The sequence below is a fragment of the Tachyglossus aculeatus genome, chromosome 10, assembly GCF_015852505.1.
Source record: "Tachyglossus aculeatus isolate mTacAcu1 chromosome 10, mTacAcu1.pri, whole genome shotgun sequence".
NCBI classification, from domain to species: Eukaryota; Metazoa; Chordata; class Mammalia; order Monotremata; family Tachyglossidae; genus Tachyglossus; species Tachyglossus aculeatus.
Genome location: NC_052075.1, coordinates 58,985,313 through 58,997,169, shown reverse-complemented (window position 1 = coordinate 58,997,169; position 11,857 = coordinate 58,985,313). Strand labels below are relative to the sequence as shown.

Genomic DNA, 11,857 nt, shown 5'->3' with positions numbered 1-11,857 from the left:
GCCTGGGAAACGGGGCAGGACAGCGGCCGCCTCACGCTGCTATGGACGGGAGCAGCCAGCTCACGGGGACAGGTGACTGTTTGGGCCTCTGCCCACCCCCCAACACTTCTCCCTGCCTCCACAGGCCCGCACCCCTTTTCTCGGGGGGATGAGGAGGGGAGAAGGGGACGATGCTCCCCAACCCCGCCACGTCCCCTCTCCCCCTCCGCTCCGCCGCCACACGTGGGCGCCCCCGGGCGTTGTCATGGTAACAGTCTCTAGGCCCCAGCCGGGCCCCCCTCCATCTTCCCTACGGAGGCGGAGCCAAGCCATCTTTTCCCCCCCCAATTGGGGGGGGTCGATGAGAGGGACCCCCCCACCCCACCCTGGCCAATTCCGAGCCCTCTCCGTCCCCCCGTCCGTCGAACTTTGCCCCCTGTCAGGGCGACATGGCGGCCCCTGGCGCTCCACTTCCGGCCCCCTCCCCACCCCGGGCTCCCTCGCGCCGGAAGTGGTTCTTGTCTCCAAGATGGCGACTCCCTATGTGACTGACGAGACCGGGGGTGAGTGCGGGCGGTGCGAGGCGCCTTTGCCCGCCCCCTGCCCCGTTGGGGGACGGGGACGCGACCTGGGACGGGGCGGTGTCCGTCCCTCGGCGGCGCCGGCCCTCCCTCCCCTCCGCCCTCCGTCCCGCCCATCATCCATTCTCCACCTCGCGCCGCAACTGCGCCCCCTGCCGGTCCTACCCCCTTCCGGTCACCCAAACGCTCGGGTCCCCCCGCTTCCGGTCCTCTCCCTTTGCCCTCAGTCAATCAGTCAGTCCTATTTATTGATTTATTGTGCAGTGCTCTGCACACAGTAAGCGCTCAATAAATACGGTTGATGATGATCGTATTTCAATCAATCAGTCAATCAATCGTATTTATTGAGCGCTTACTATGTGCAGAGCACTGTACTAAGCGCTTGGGAAGTACAAATTGGCAACACATAGAGACAGTCCCTACCCAACAGTGGGCTCACAGTCTAAAAGGGGGAGACAGAGAACAGAACCAAATGTTTGATGATGAGAGCCAAGCTGCTGAGAGCTCACCTCCTCCAGGAGGCCTTCCCAGACTGAGCCCCTTCCTTCCTCTCCATCCCCCCCATCTTATCTCCTTCCCTTCCCCACAGCACCTGGATAGATGTTTGTACATATTTATTACTCCATTTATTTGGCGTGGCTCAGTGGAAAGAGCCCGGGCTTTGGAGTCAGAGGGCATGGGTTCGAATCCCGGCTCCACCACGTGTCTGCTGTGTGAATTTCTCTGAGCCTCAGTTACCTCATCTGTAAAATGGGGATGAAGACTGTGAGCCCCACGTGGGACAACCTGATCACTTTATATCCCCCCAGCGCTTAGAACAGTGCTTTGCACATAGTAAGCGCTTAACAAATGCCAACGTTATTATTGTTATTATTATTTATTTTACTTGTACATATCTATTCTGTTTATTTTATTTTGTTAGTATGTTTGGTTTTGTTCTCTGTCTCCCCCTTTTAGACTGGGAACCCACTGTTGGGTGGGGACTGTCTCTATATGTTGCCAATTTGGACTTCCCAAGCGCTTAGTACAGTGCTCTGCACATAGTAAGCGCTCAATAAATACGATTGATGATGATTGATGATGATGATGATGATGATGATTGAGCGCTCACTGTGTGCAGAGCACTGTACTAAGTACCAAGGCCCAAGGGGAGTAATGGCTCTGGGGGGTGGGGAGGGTCCCCTGGGGTAAGGGGATACCCCAGTTCCTTGGGGGGGCCCCACCTCTCCCATCCCCGTCATTACCCCCAAAGAGCCCGGGCCTTGGAGTAAGTAGTCAGGAGTTTGGTTTTGTTCTCTGTCTCCCCCTTTTAGACTGTGAGCCCACTGTTGGGTAGGGACTGTCTCTCTATGTTGCCAATTTGTACTTCCCAAGCGCTTAGTACAGTGCTCTGCACATAGTAAGCGCTCAATAAATATGATTGATGATGATGAGTCATGGGTTCAAATCCCGGCTCCGCCAATTGTCCCCTGTGTGACTTTGGGCAAAGCACTTAATGATTTTACTTGTCCATATCTATTCTATTTATTTTATTTTGTTAGTATGTTTGGTTTTGTATTCCGTCTCCCCCATTTAGCTTGTGAGCCCACTGTTGGGTAGGGACTGTCTCTGTATGTTGCCAACTTGTACTTTCCAGGCGCTTAGTCCAGTGCTCTGCACACAGTAAGCGGTCAATAAATATGATTGAATGATTGATTGAACAAATACTCTCATTAATATTACCCAGGAAGGACTAGTGGTGCGGGGGAAGGGCAGGGACCGATCCTACTACTACTCTACTACTAATGGCATTTATTAAGCGCTTACTATGTGCAAAGTACTGTTCTAAGTGCTGGGGGGATACAAAGTAATCAGGTTGTCCCACGTGGGGCTCACAGTCTTCATCCCCATTTTACAGATGAGGCCACCGAGGCCCAGAGAAGTGAAGTGACTTGCCCAAAGTCACACAGCTGACAAGTGGCGGAGCCAAGATTTGAACCCATGACCTCTGACTCCAAAGTCCGTGCCCTCTCCACTGAGCCACGCTGCTTCTCCTTAACTTCTCTGTGCCTCAGTTACCTCGCCTGTAAAATGGGGATAGAGACCGTGAACCCCACGTGGGGCAACCTGATCACCTTGTATCCTCCCCAGTGCTTAGAATAGTGCTTTGCACATAGTAAGCGCTTAACAAATGCCATTAGTAGTAGAGCAGTAGTAGGATCGGTCCCTGCCCTTCCCCTGCACCACTAGGCCTTCCTGGGTAATAATAATGAGAGTATTTGTTCAATCAATCAATCAATTGTATTTATTGAGCGCTTACTGTGTGCAGAGCACTGGACTAAGCGCTTGGGAAGTCCAAGTTGGCAACATACAGAGACAGTCCCTACCCAACAGTGGCCTCACAGGCTAAAAGGGGGAGACAGAGAACAAAACCAAACATACTAACAAAATAAAATAAATAGAATAGATATGGACAAGTAAAATAAATAAATAAGCTCTGTTAAAGCTCTGAGTATGGGCCAAGCACTGTTCTAACCGCTGAGGGAGATACAAGGTAATCAGGTTGTCCCCTGTGGAGCCCACAGTCTTCATCCCCGTTTTACAGAGGAGCTCACAGTCTTCATCCCTATTTTACAGCGGAGCTCAATCAATCAATCAATCAATCGTATTGAGCACTTACTGTGTGCAGAGCACTGTGCTAAGCGCTTGGGAAGTACAAGTTGGCAACATACAGAGACAGTCCCTACCCAGCAGTGGGCTCACAGGCTAAAAGGGGGAGACAGAGAACAAAGCCAAACATACTAACAAAATAAAATAAATAGAATAGATATGGACAAGTAAAATAAATAAATAAGCTCTGTTAAAGCTCTGAGTATGGGCCAAGCACTGTTCTAACCGCTGAGGGAGATACAAGGTAATCAGGTTGTCCCCCGTGGAGCCCACAGTCTTCATCCCCATTTTACAGAGGAGCTCACAGTCTTCATCCCCATTTTACAGAGGAGCTCACAGTCTTCATCCCCATTTTACAGAGGAGCTCACAGTCTTCATCCCCATTTTACAGAGGGCCTCACAGTCTTCATCCCCATTTTACAGAGGAGCTCACAGTCCTCATCCCCATTTTACAGATGAGGGAACTGAAGCACAGACAGGTTAAGTGGCTTGCCCAAGGTCACACAGCAGACAAGTGGCGGAGCCGGGATTAGAACCCACGACCTCTGACTCCCAAGCCCGGGCTTTTTCCACCGACGCCAGCCGGCCTCGAGCCCGTGCACACAGAGGTAGCCCCGGGCTACCGGCGGGACGGGGCGGGACAGCGGCCCCGGAGTTGGTCACTTCCCACGCGTGGCACGCGTGGCTCAGTGGAAAGAGCACGGGTTTGGGAGTCAGAGGGCATGAGTTCTAATCCCGGCTCTGCCACTTGGCAGCTGTGGGACTTTGGGCAAGTCGCTTAACTTCTCTGGGCCTCAGTTACCTCAACTGTAAAATGGGGATTAAGACTGTGAGCCTTATGTGGGACAGCCTGGTTGCCTTGTATCCCCCTCAGCACTTAGAACAGTGCTTGGCACATAGTAAGCGCTTAACAAATGCCATCACTACTATTATCATTATTATTATTTTAATTCCCTGGGGCCTTCCCCACCCCCGACCACTGAGTAATTACAGAGCCCAAGAAGCTGGGAAATGTGGACAGAAGCACCGGTCCGTTCCCCTTTCTCTTACTAGTGTTTGTTAAGCACTTACTATGTGCCAAGCGCTGTCGTAAGCGCTAGGGTAGATACAAGGTAATGAGGTTGTCCCATGCGGGGCTCACAGTCATAATCCCCATTTTGCAGATGAGGGAACTGAGGCCCAGAGAAGTGAAGTGACTTTCCCAAAGTCACAAAGCTGAGAAGGGACAGAGCGGGGATTAGAACCCACAACCTCAGACTCCCAAGTCCGGGCTCTTTCCACTATGCCACGCTGCTTCTCTGGTCACTTGTTTTAGGGATCTGTGGGTGGTGGGGGATAGAATAGGGAAGGGTAGGGGTTCTGGAGTGAAGCTAGACTCATTGCCAATTAGAGTGTAGTAAGAGTGTAGTAGAGTGTGGTAAGCGCTTAGTACAGTGCTCTGCACACAATAAGCGCTCAATAAATACGATTGAATGAAAGAGCAACTTTGGGAGGTAAGGAACGACGTTGAGGAATGGGAATTAAATTGTAGGGTTGGAGGGGGTCAAAGTGGGGACCCTGCCCTTACTCCTCTCCCTCCATCCCCTCCTGCCCAACCGCATCATTCATTCATTCATCCAATCGTATTTATTGAGTGCTTACTGTGTGCAGAGCGCTGTACTAATTGCTTGGGAGAGTACAATGCAACAATAGACACATTCCCTGCCCACAATGAGCTTACGGTCTAGAGGCGGGGAGACAGACATCAATCATCATCACCAGTGGTATTTATTGAACTCTCACTGTATGCAAAGCACTGTACTAAGTGCTTGGGAGAGTGCAAGGGAAGTAGTAGATACGATCCCTACCCTCGAGGAGCTGGGGAGACAGACGCTAAAATTTCAGGTAGGGGAAGCCTTGGGGCCAGGCAAATCCGCGTTGGAGGGTGGTGCCCTTGCCGGTGGAGTTTAGCCCGGGCGGCCGAGGCCTGGTCAGTCCATCGTATTTATTGAACGCTTACCGTGTGCAGAGCACTGTGTAATAACCCTTGGTAAAGAACAATGCAAGACTATAACAGAAGCCCCGGTCTGATGTTGGTCTGTCTCCAGGCAAGTACATCGCATCCACTCAGCGGCCCGATGGCACGTGGCGGAAGCAGCGGAAGGTGAAGGAGGGTTACGTGCCCCAGGAGGAGGTGCCCGTGTACGTCCAAGGCGGGGCCCGGGATGGGGGTGGGGGTGGGGGGCATTTACAACAGGCCCACGGCGGGGGAGCGGGGGAGCCTCTCAAGCTGGCCCTAGATGAGAGAAGAAGTGAGTTCGGATTTCCACCCCAGCCTGATCTATTGGATCTTGGGTCGGGGCTGGGGAGGGGGCAGCTCCCAATCAAAGAATGGTATATATTAAGCAGTGCCGCGTGCGGAGCACTGGACTGAGCGCTTGGGAGAGAGGCTGCGGGGACTAGGGGAGGAGTGCATATTTGACCCCTGTGTCCCCAGGCTGCCCCCACACTAGCGGACACCCCGGGGTCCAGACCGGGATATGGGGGGTGGGGGCGCAGGGCTGACATCTCCCACCCTAGGCAATGCCACCTGGCATGCTGCTGCTGGCTGGCATCACTTCCCAACCTAGCCGCTGCCCTCTACCGCTCGGCGTGCTGCTGCTGGCTGGCATCACCCCCTCTAGCCGGTGCCCCCTACCATCTGGCATACTGCTGCTGACTGGCATCATCTACTGCCCTAGCCGGTGCCCTCTGCCACCCGGTGTGCTGCCGGCATGCTGCTGCTGGGTGGCATCATCTCCCGCCCTACCAGGTGCCCTCCGTCGCCTGACGTGATGCTGCTGGGTGGCATCATCTCCCACCCTACCAGGTGCCCAGCGTGCTTCTGGCTGGGGTGGGGGAGTCCCCCGTGAGGGCAGGCGGAGAGGGAGCCGGGCCGGGCCCTGGGCCCTGACCCCCACCCTTCACCCCCGCCTCAGGTACGAGAACAAATACGTGAAGTTCTTCAAGAGCAAACCCGAGCTGCCCCCGGGGCTGAGCCCCGCGGCCCGGACCCCCGCGGGAACCCACCCCGAGCCGGCCGAGCCCGGCCTCTCCCGGACAGCCCGGCGGAACCTGAAACGTAAGGAGAAGCGGCGGCAGCAGCAGCAGCAGCAGCAGCAGCAGCCGGACCAGGGGGTGGGGGAGGCGCTCAGCCGGACGCTGGAGAAGGTGACGCTGGGGGAGCCGGGCGGCCCCGCGGCCCCCCCGGACCCCGGGGCCTCGGAGAAGGCCCGCAAGCTGAAGAGCCTGCGCAAGAAGCTGCGTCAGGCGGACGAGCTGCAGCAGCGCATCGAGGCCGGCGCCATCCAGCAGCCGAGCCGCGAGCAGCTGGACAAGGTGGCGCGGCGGCAGGCGCTGCAGGAGGAGCTGGAGGAGCTGGAGCTGGGGCCCTGAGGGCAGGCGCCGGGCGGGCACCGGACGCCGGGGGGACAGCGGGGGCCGGGGACTGGACCGCCCACCGGGCTCCCGGGGACTGAGCCGGCGCCCGGACCCCCTCCGGCCTCGGGTGGCCCCTCTGACACTCTCTCCCTGTCGAACTTTGGCCGCCGCTCCCGGCCGGGGGTCCCTCCGAGGTGCCGGGCGGGTGGCCGCTCTGCCCGGAGCCCCGGGCTTCCTGTTACTGAGTTTGGGGATGTCTTCCCCTTTTTTAGGAACCAGATAATAAATCCGCCGCACTGAGCTGTGGCCGTGAGGCCTGTTTCCGTGGGGCGGTGGGGAGGGGCAGCATCGCTGCCCACTCCTGCCTGTGCTCCCGCCTGGCTGCCCTCACTGCTTGAGACAGAGGCGCCTGGCACCTGAGTTTGCGTTCGGTTTTGGCTTGTTTATTAAAATCTGCTGGGGCGGGTGGGTTGCCATAAACAAATAGTCGTTCTCTGCCCAAGGCAAGATGCTGCCAGCTGAGAGCATGGGGTAAAAGCCCCCTCCCATGGACCCAGGGGCCGATCTCCCCCAGGAGGGAGGGGTCCGAGGCCCACGGGTCAGAGTGAAGGACCCAAGTCCTCGCTGCAGGAAAATCTGACCTGACCTCCTGGCACCCCTGCCTGGAGGCCCGCCTGATTTAACCCTGCGGTCCCCAGTGGAGTCGCCTTGGCTATGACAGTCCGGCCCCAGCAGGGATCACTCCTCGGGTAGGAGGCGGTGGGCCGGGCCTTTCGAGCAGCTCCTGGGAGTGAATATGGCCTCGCGTGGCCTCTGCCAGCTACGGTCTAGAGCCTTTCTCTGTGGGACTGCCCCTTTAAAGGATGGGATCGGGCTTGGGGGCTTTCCCTCCGCCCTCCGGAAATGGGCTGGGACCCAAGCCAGCTGGATGTAACCAAACAGCCCCGGGCCTCAGTGAGACCACAAGCCCCTTCCCTGGAGACCGGCCAGCTAGCCGAGGACCCCGGCAGCTGAACCCTTGCCCCGGGGGGTCCTGGCCAGAGTGGGAGCGGGGCTGTGCCCAGCTGGGGGAACAGCGGGACGAGGGTCAATTTGCCCGGTCAACCCAGTTAATCCCTGGGTGAGAGGCCACACATCAAAGAGATGCGGGCGCCTGGCTGAGAAGGGGATGGGGCCAGTTCCTTCCGCCCTGCACCTCACCACCCCAAATGCTGGCTCTTGCCTTTCTCCCAGCAGCTTTGCTGGCTGGAGGGAGGACAGTTACTTCTGAAAACATGGGTTTCCATGGGAACTGGAGCAGCTGACTCAGCCGTTCCCCTCTGAAGCCTTACCGTCGTTCCCCCGCCCACTGCGATATCCCAACCTGTGGCCCCATCGGGCCTTGACCTCCTTCCCAGCCCCGCGTGTCCTGTTCTTTGTACCCAAAAACAACAGAGCAGAGTTGGAGCAAATCTTGGGATCGCTACCACCCTGGGACTCCTGTCCGTGTGTGTCAGGTGCCCTGGTAGGGAGGGGGAGAGCCGTTGGGGTGGGGACAACATGGGACCCAGGAGTCCTGTCTTCAGGACTAGCAGTGGGAGAGGCCTAGAGAGCAATGCAGATCTGAGGTTGCGGGAGCCATATCAGCCAAACCCTGGGCAGGTTTGGATCTGGCTGGGGGAAATGGGGTAATCGGTCAGAGTGTATGTGCACCGAACGATCAATTTTTTTTTAAATAAGGTATTTGTTAAGTGCTTACTAAATGTCAAGCACTATTCTGAGTGCTGGGGTAGAGACAAGTTAAGCCGAATACAGCCTGTTCCCCACATGGGGCTCACAGTCTAAATAGGAGAGAGAACAGGTCCCCATTCTGCAGTTAAAATAGGCACAGAGAAGTTAAGTGACTTGCCCAAGGTCACACAGCAGGCAAGTAGCAGAATCAGGATTAGAACCCAGGTCCTCTGCCTCCCAGGCATTACTTTATCCACTAAGCTATGCAGTATGGGAGAGAACAATAGAGGTGGTAGACATGATCCCTATTATTATTATTATGGTATTTGTTTAGTGCTTACTATGTGCCAGGCACTGTACTAAGCACCAGGGCAGATACAAGCTTTTCGGGTTGGACGCTGCCCCTGTTCCATATGGGGCTCATTGTCTTAATCCCGATTTTACCAATGATAATAATTGTGGTATTTCTTAAGTGCTTACAATATGCCAGGCACTGTACTAAGCACTGGGAGGGAATACAAGCAAATCAGGTTGGACACATTCCCTGTCCCACATCAGGTTCAAAGTCTTAATCCCCATTTTACAGATGAGATACCCGAATCAGAGAAGTGACTTGTCCAAAGTTCCATAGCAGAAAAATGGCAGAGGGAGGATTAGAACCCAGGTCTTTCTGACTCCCACCCCCATGCTCTTTCCACTAGACCATGCCCAAGGATCTTGCTGTCTAGGAGGGGAAACAGACACTGAAATAAATTACAGAGAGGAGGACGTAATAGATGAGTAAAAAGATAACCGTAGTACAGTGCTCTGCACACAATAAGCACTCAATAAATATGATTGATAGCTCTGTAAATTCAGTCATTCATTCAGTTGTATTTATTGAGCACTTACTGTGTGCAGAACGTACTAAGCTCTTGAGTAAATGCAACAAGGTGGGACGTGTATGAGCGCCCAAGTACTCAAGCAGTTTGGACGTACTGAAGTGATCGTGTGGGACGATGAGGGGTGAATCAGGGAGGCTTCCTGGAGGAGAAGGCCCCTGAAGGTGAGGAGAGCAGTGGTCTTTTGGATGGGAAGTGGGAGGAGGCTCCAGAAATTGGTAGGCATATTATTAAGAGTTTACCGCAGGAGCGATGAGAGCGAAGCACTGGGAATGGGTTGGCTTGAGAGGAACAAAGGGTGCAAGCTAGGGTGAAGCGGGAGAAGAGAGTGGATGAGTAATGGGGCGAGATTTGATGGAGGGCCTTCAAGCTGATGGTCAGGAGCTCTGCTTGTTGGGAGAGGACTGAGCAACCACTGAGGGGTTTTGAGGAGTGGGGAGGCGTACGCAGGAGGATGTGAAGAAAAATTGGCAGTAGAGTTTATCAATTAGTGGTATTTATTGAGTGCCTACCATGTGTACAGCACTGTAGTAAGCATCAGCGCTTAGAACAGTGCTCTGCACATAGTAAGCACTCAACAAATGCCATCATTATTATCATTTGGGAGAGCACAATAAAATAGAGTTGGTAGATACATTCCCTGGCCACAGTGAGCTTACGGTCCAGAGTGAAGTTTGGCCTAGAGAGGGAAGAGGCTGAAGCCACAAGCCCTCGGCAGGGCAGGGGCCTGGGGGAGGTCAGTCAGTCAGTCCAGTCAATCTTATTTATTGAGCACTTACTGTGGGCAGAGAACTGTACCGAGCGCTTTGGAGAGTCCAATATAACAACAAACAGACACATTTCCTGCCCACAACGAGCTTATGGTCCAGCACTTAGAACAGTGCTTTGCACATAGTAAGCGTTTAACAAATACCATCATTATTATTATTATTATTAGAGGGGGTCCGTTCCTCCATCTCTCTGGTGTCCTGGCCCCAGCCAGGCCCGTGGCTCTCTGCCTGGATCATTGGCTTACCGACAGGGGAAGTCCAGGATGGGACGTCGGGAGAGTCGCCTCCCTGTTCCTCAGAATCGGGGCTGGGTAGGGCAGGACAGGGCCAAATTCCACCCTGTCCTTTCCACCCTCCTCTCGCTGCTGGCACTCACCATGAAGGCAGAAGGGGAAGCAAGACAAGGAGATGTGGGTTCTGGGGGGACACCCCCAGGGCCTGCCCACCTAGTCTTGTGCTGGCTCCCTCGAGGCTGGGGAAGAGGGGACTCCCGCAGGAAGGAGGGGTGACGCGAGGCCAGTCCGAGGTCCGAGTCGAGGGCAGGGTTGAGTCGGGCACGGAGACCTCCCCAACCTCGGGATTCCCCAGTCCATCCCCCAATGGGCCCCTCCCAACCTGGCTTCCGTCCGACTCCAGAAATCGGGGGTGGAGACCGGAGACCAGAGGTCTGGGATTGAGGGCTGGGGTCAGGATTCAGGGGCCAAGGATTGAGAATCACGGATCAGACTTTGAGGGAGGATCTGCACTTGGATTTGTACCCTTTATTCACCCCCTCCCTCAGCCCCCAACACTTATGTCCATAGCCGTAATCAATTTATTTCTGTTAATGTCCGTCTCCCGCCTCTAGACTGTGAACTCGTGTGGGAAGGGAACGTGTCTACCAGCTCTGCTATGGTGTACTCTCCCAAGTGCTTACTACAGTGTTCTGCAGACAGTGAGCGCTCAATAGATGCCATTGATTGACTGAGTGGTTGATTGGCTTCTTGGAAGCCGTCCTGCACCTCTGGTAGATGAGGTCAGTGTGAGACCTCCCTCTCTTCCAGTTCCCCACAACTCAGCCCTAGTCCGGGAAACAAGGCAAACAGCCAGGTCAACTTCCCCTCAGGAGCCAGCCTGTGTGTTCTAGCAGAAAGGCCGCAGGAATCCTGGGGGATTTTTAGTGGGTTTCTTCATGACATTTGTTAAGTGATTACTATGTGCTAAGCACTGTTCTAAGCTCTGGGGTAGATACGAGCTAATGGGGTTGGACGCAGTCCACATCCCACGTGGAGCTCGCAGTCTTAGCCCTCATTTTATCGAGAAGGTAACTGAGGCACCGAGAAGTTTAAGTGACTTGTCCAAGGTCATCCAGAAGACGAGTGGGTTCTAGTCCAAGCCCTGCCGCTGACCTGCTGTGTGACTTCAGGCAAGTCCCAACATTTTTATACATATACACTTCTGTCCACATCTGTAATTTATTTATATTAAAGTCTGTCGCCTTCTCTAGACTCTGAACTCATTGTGGAGAGGGAATGTGTCTACCAATTCTGCTGTCTTGTACTCTCCTAAGCTCTTTGTACAGTGCTCTGTACATAGTAGGCACTCAATAAATATGATTGGTTGATTGATTGATTGAAGTCACCTCACTTTTCTGGACCTTAATTCCCCTCATCTATGAAGTCGGGTGGGGGGTAAGATCCTTGCTGTTGCTCCCTGTTGGACTGTGAGCCCTGTGGGAGACAGGGACTGTGTCTGATCATGTTATCTTGTAGACACGTCAACGTTCAGAACAGGGCTTGGCACATAATAAGCACTGGAAAAATAAAAACGTCATTATTACTCTCACTCTGGAGGTTCCTCTTGTGATTTGGGAGACAGAAAAGGGGGAAGGCTGGGGCAGGGCCAGGCG

The 11,857-nt window shown here is 54.6% G+C and overlaps 1 protein-coding gene across 3 annotated transcripts; it reads left to right on the top strand.

The window, feature by feature from the left end:
• On the top strand, window positions 1–6,908 carry PYM1 (PYM homolog 1, exon junction complex associated factor). 3 transcript variants are annotated; one of them, XM_038752947.1, is made up of 3 exons: window positions 1–72; window positions 5,297–5,390; window positions 6,167–6,908. In XM_038752947.1, the coding sequence occupies exons 1-3, from the start codon at window positions 42–44 to the stop codon at window positions 6,621–6,623; spliced, it is 582 nt and encodes a 193-aa protein (XP_038608875.1). In that variant the 5' UTR covers window positions 1–41; the 3' UTR covers window positions 6,624–6,908. The 3 variants fall into 3 exon arrangements, with proteins under 3 accessions (XP_038608875.1, XP_038608877.1, XP_038608876.1); XM_038752949.1 differs by lacking the exon at window positions 1–72 and adding an exon at window positions 440–542; XM_038752948.1 differs by lacking the exon at window positions 1–72 and adding an exon at window positions 5,930–6,057 and having other exon boundaries at window positions 5,342–5,390.
• The last annotated feature ends 4,949 nt before the right edge of the window (window positions 6,909–11,857 follow it).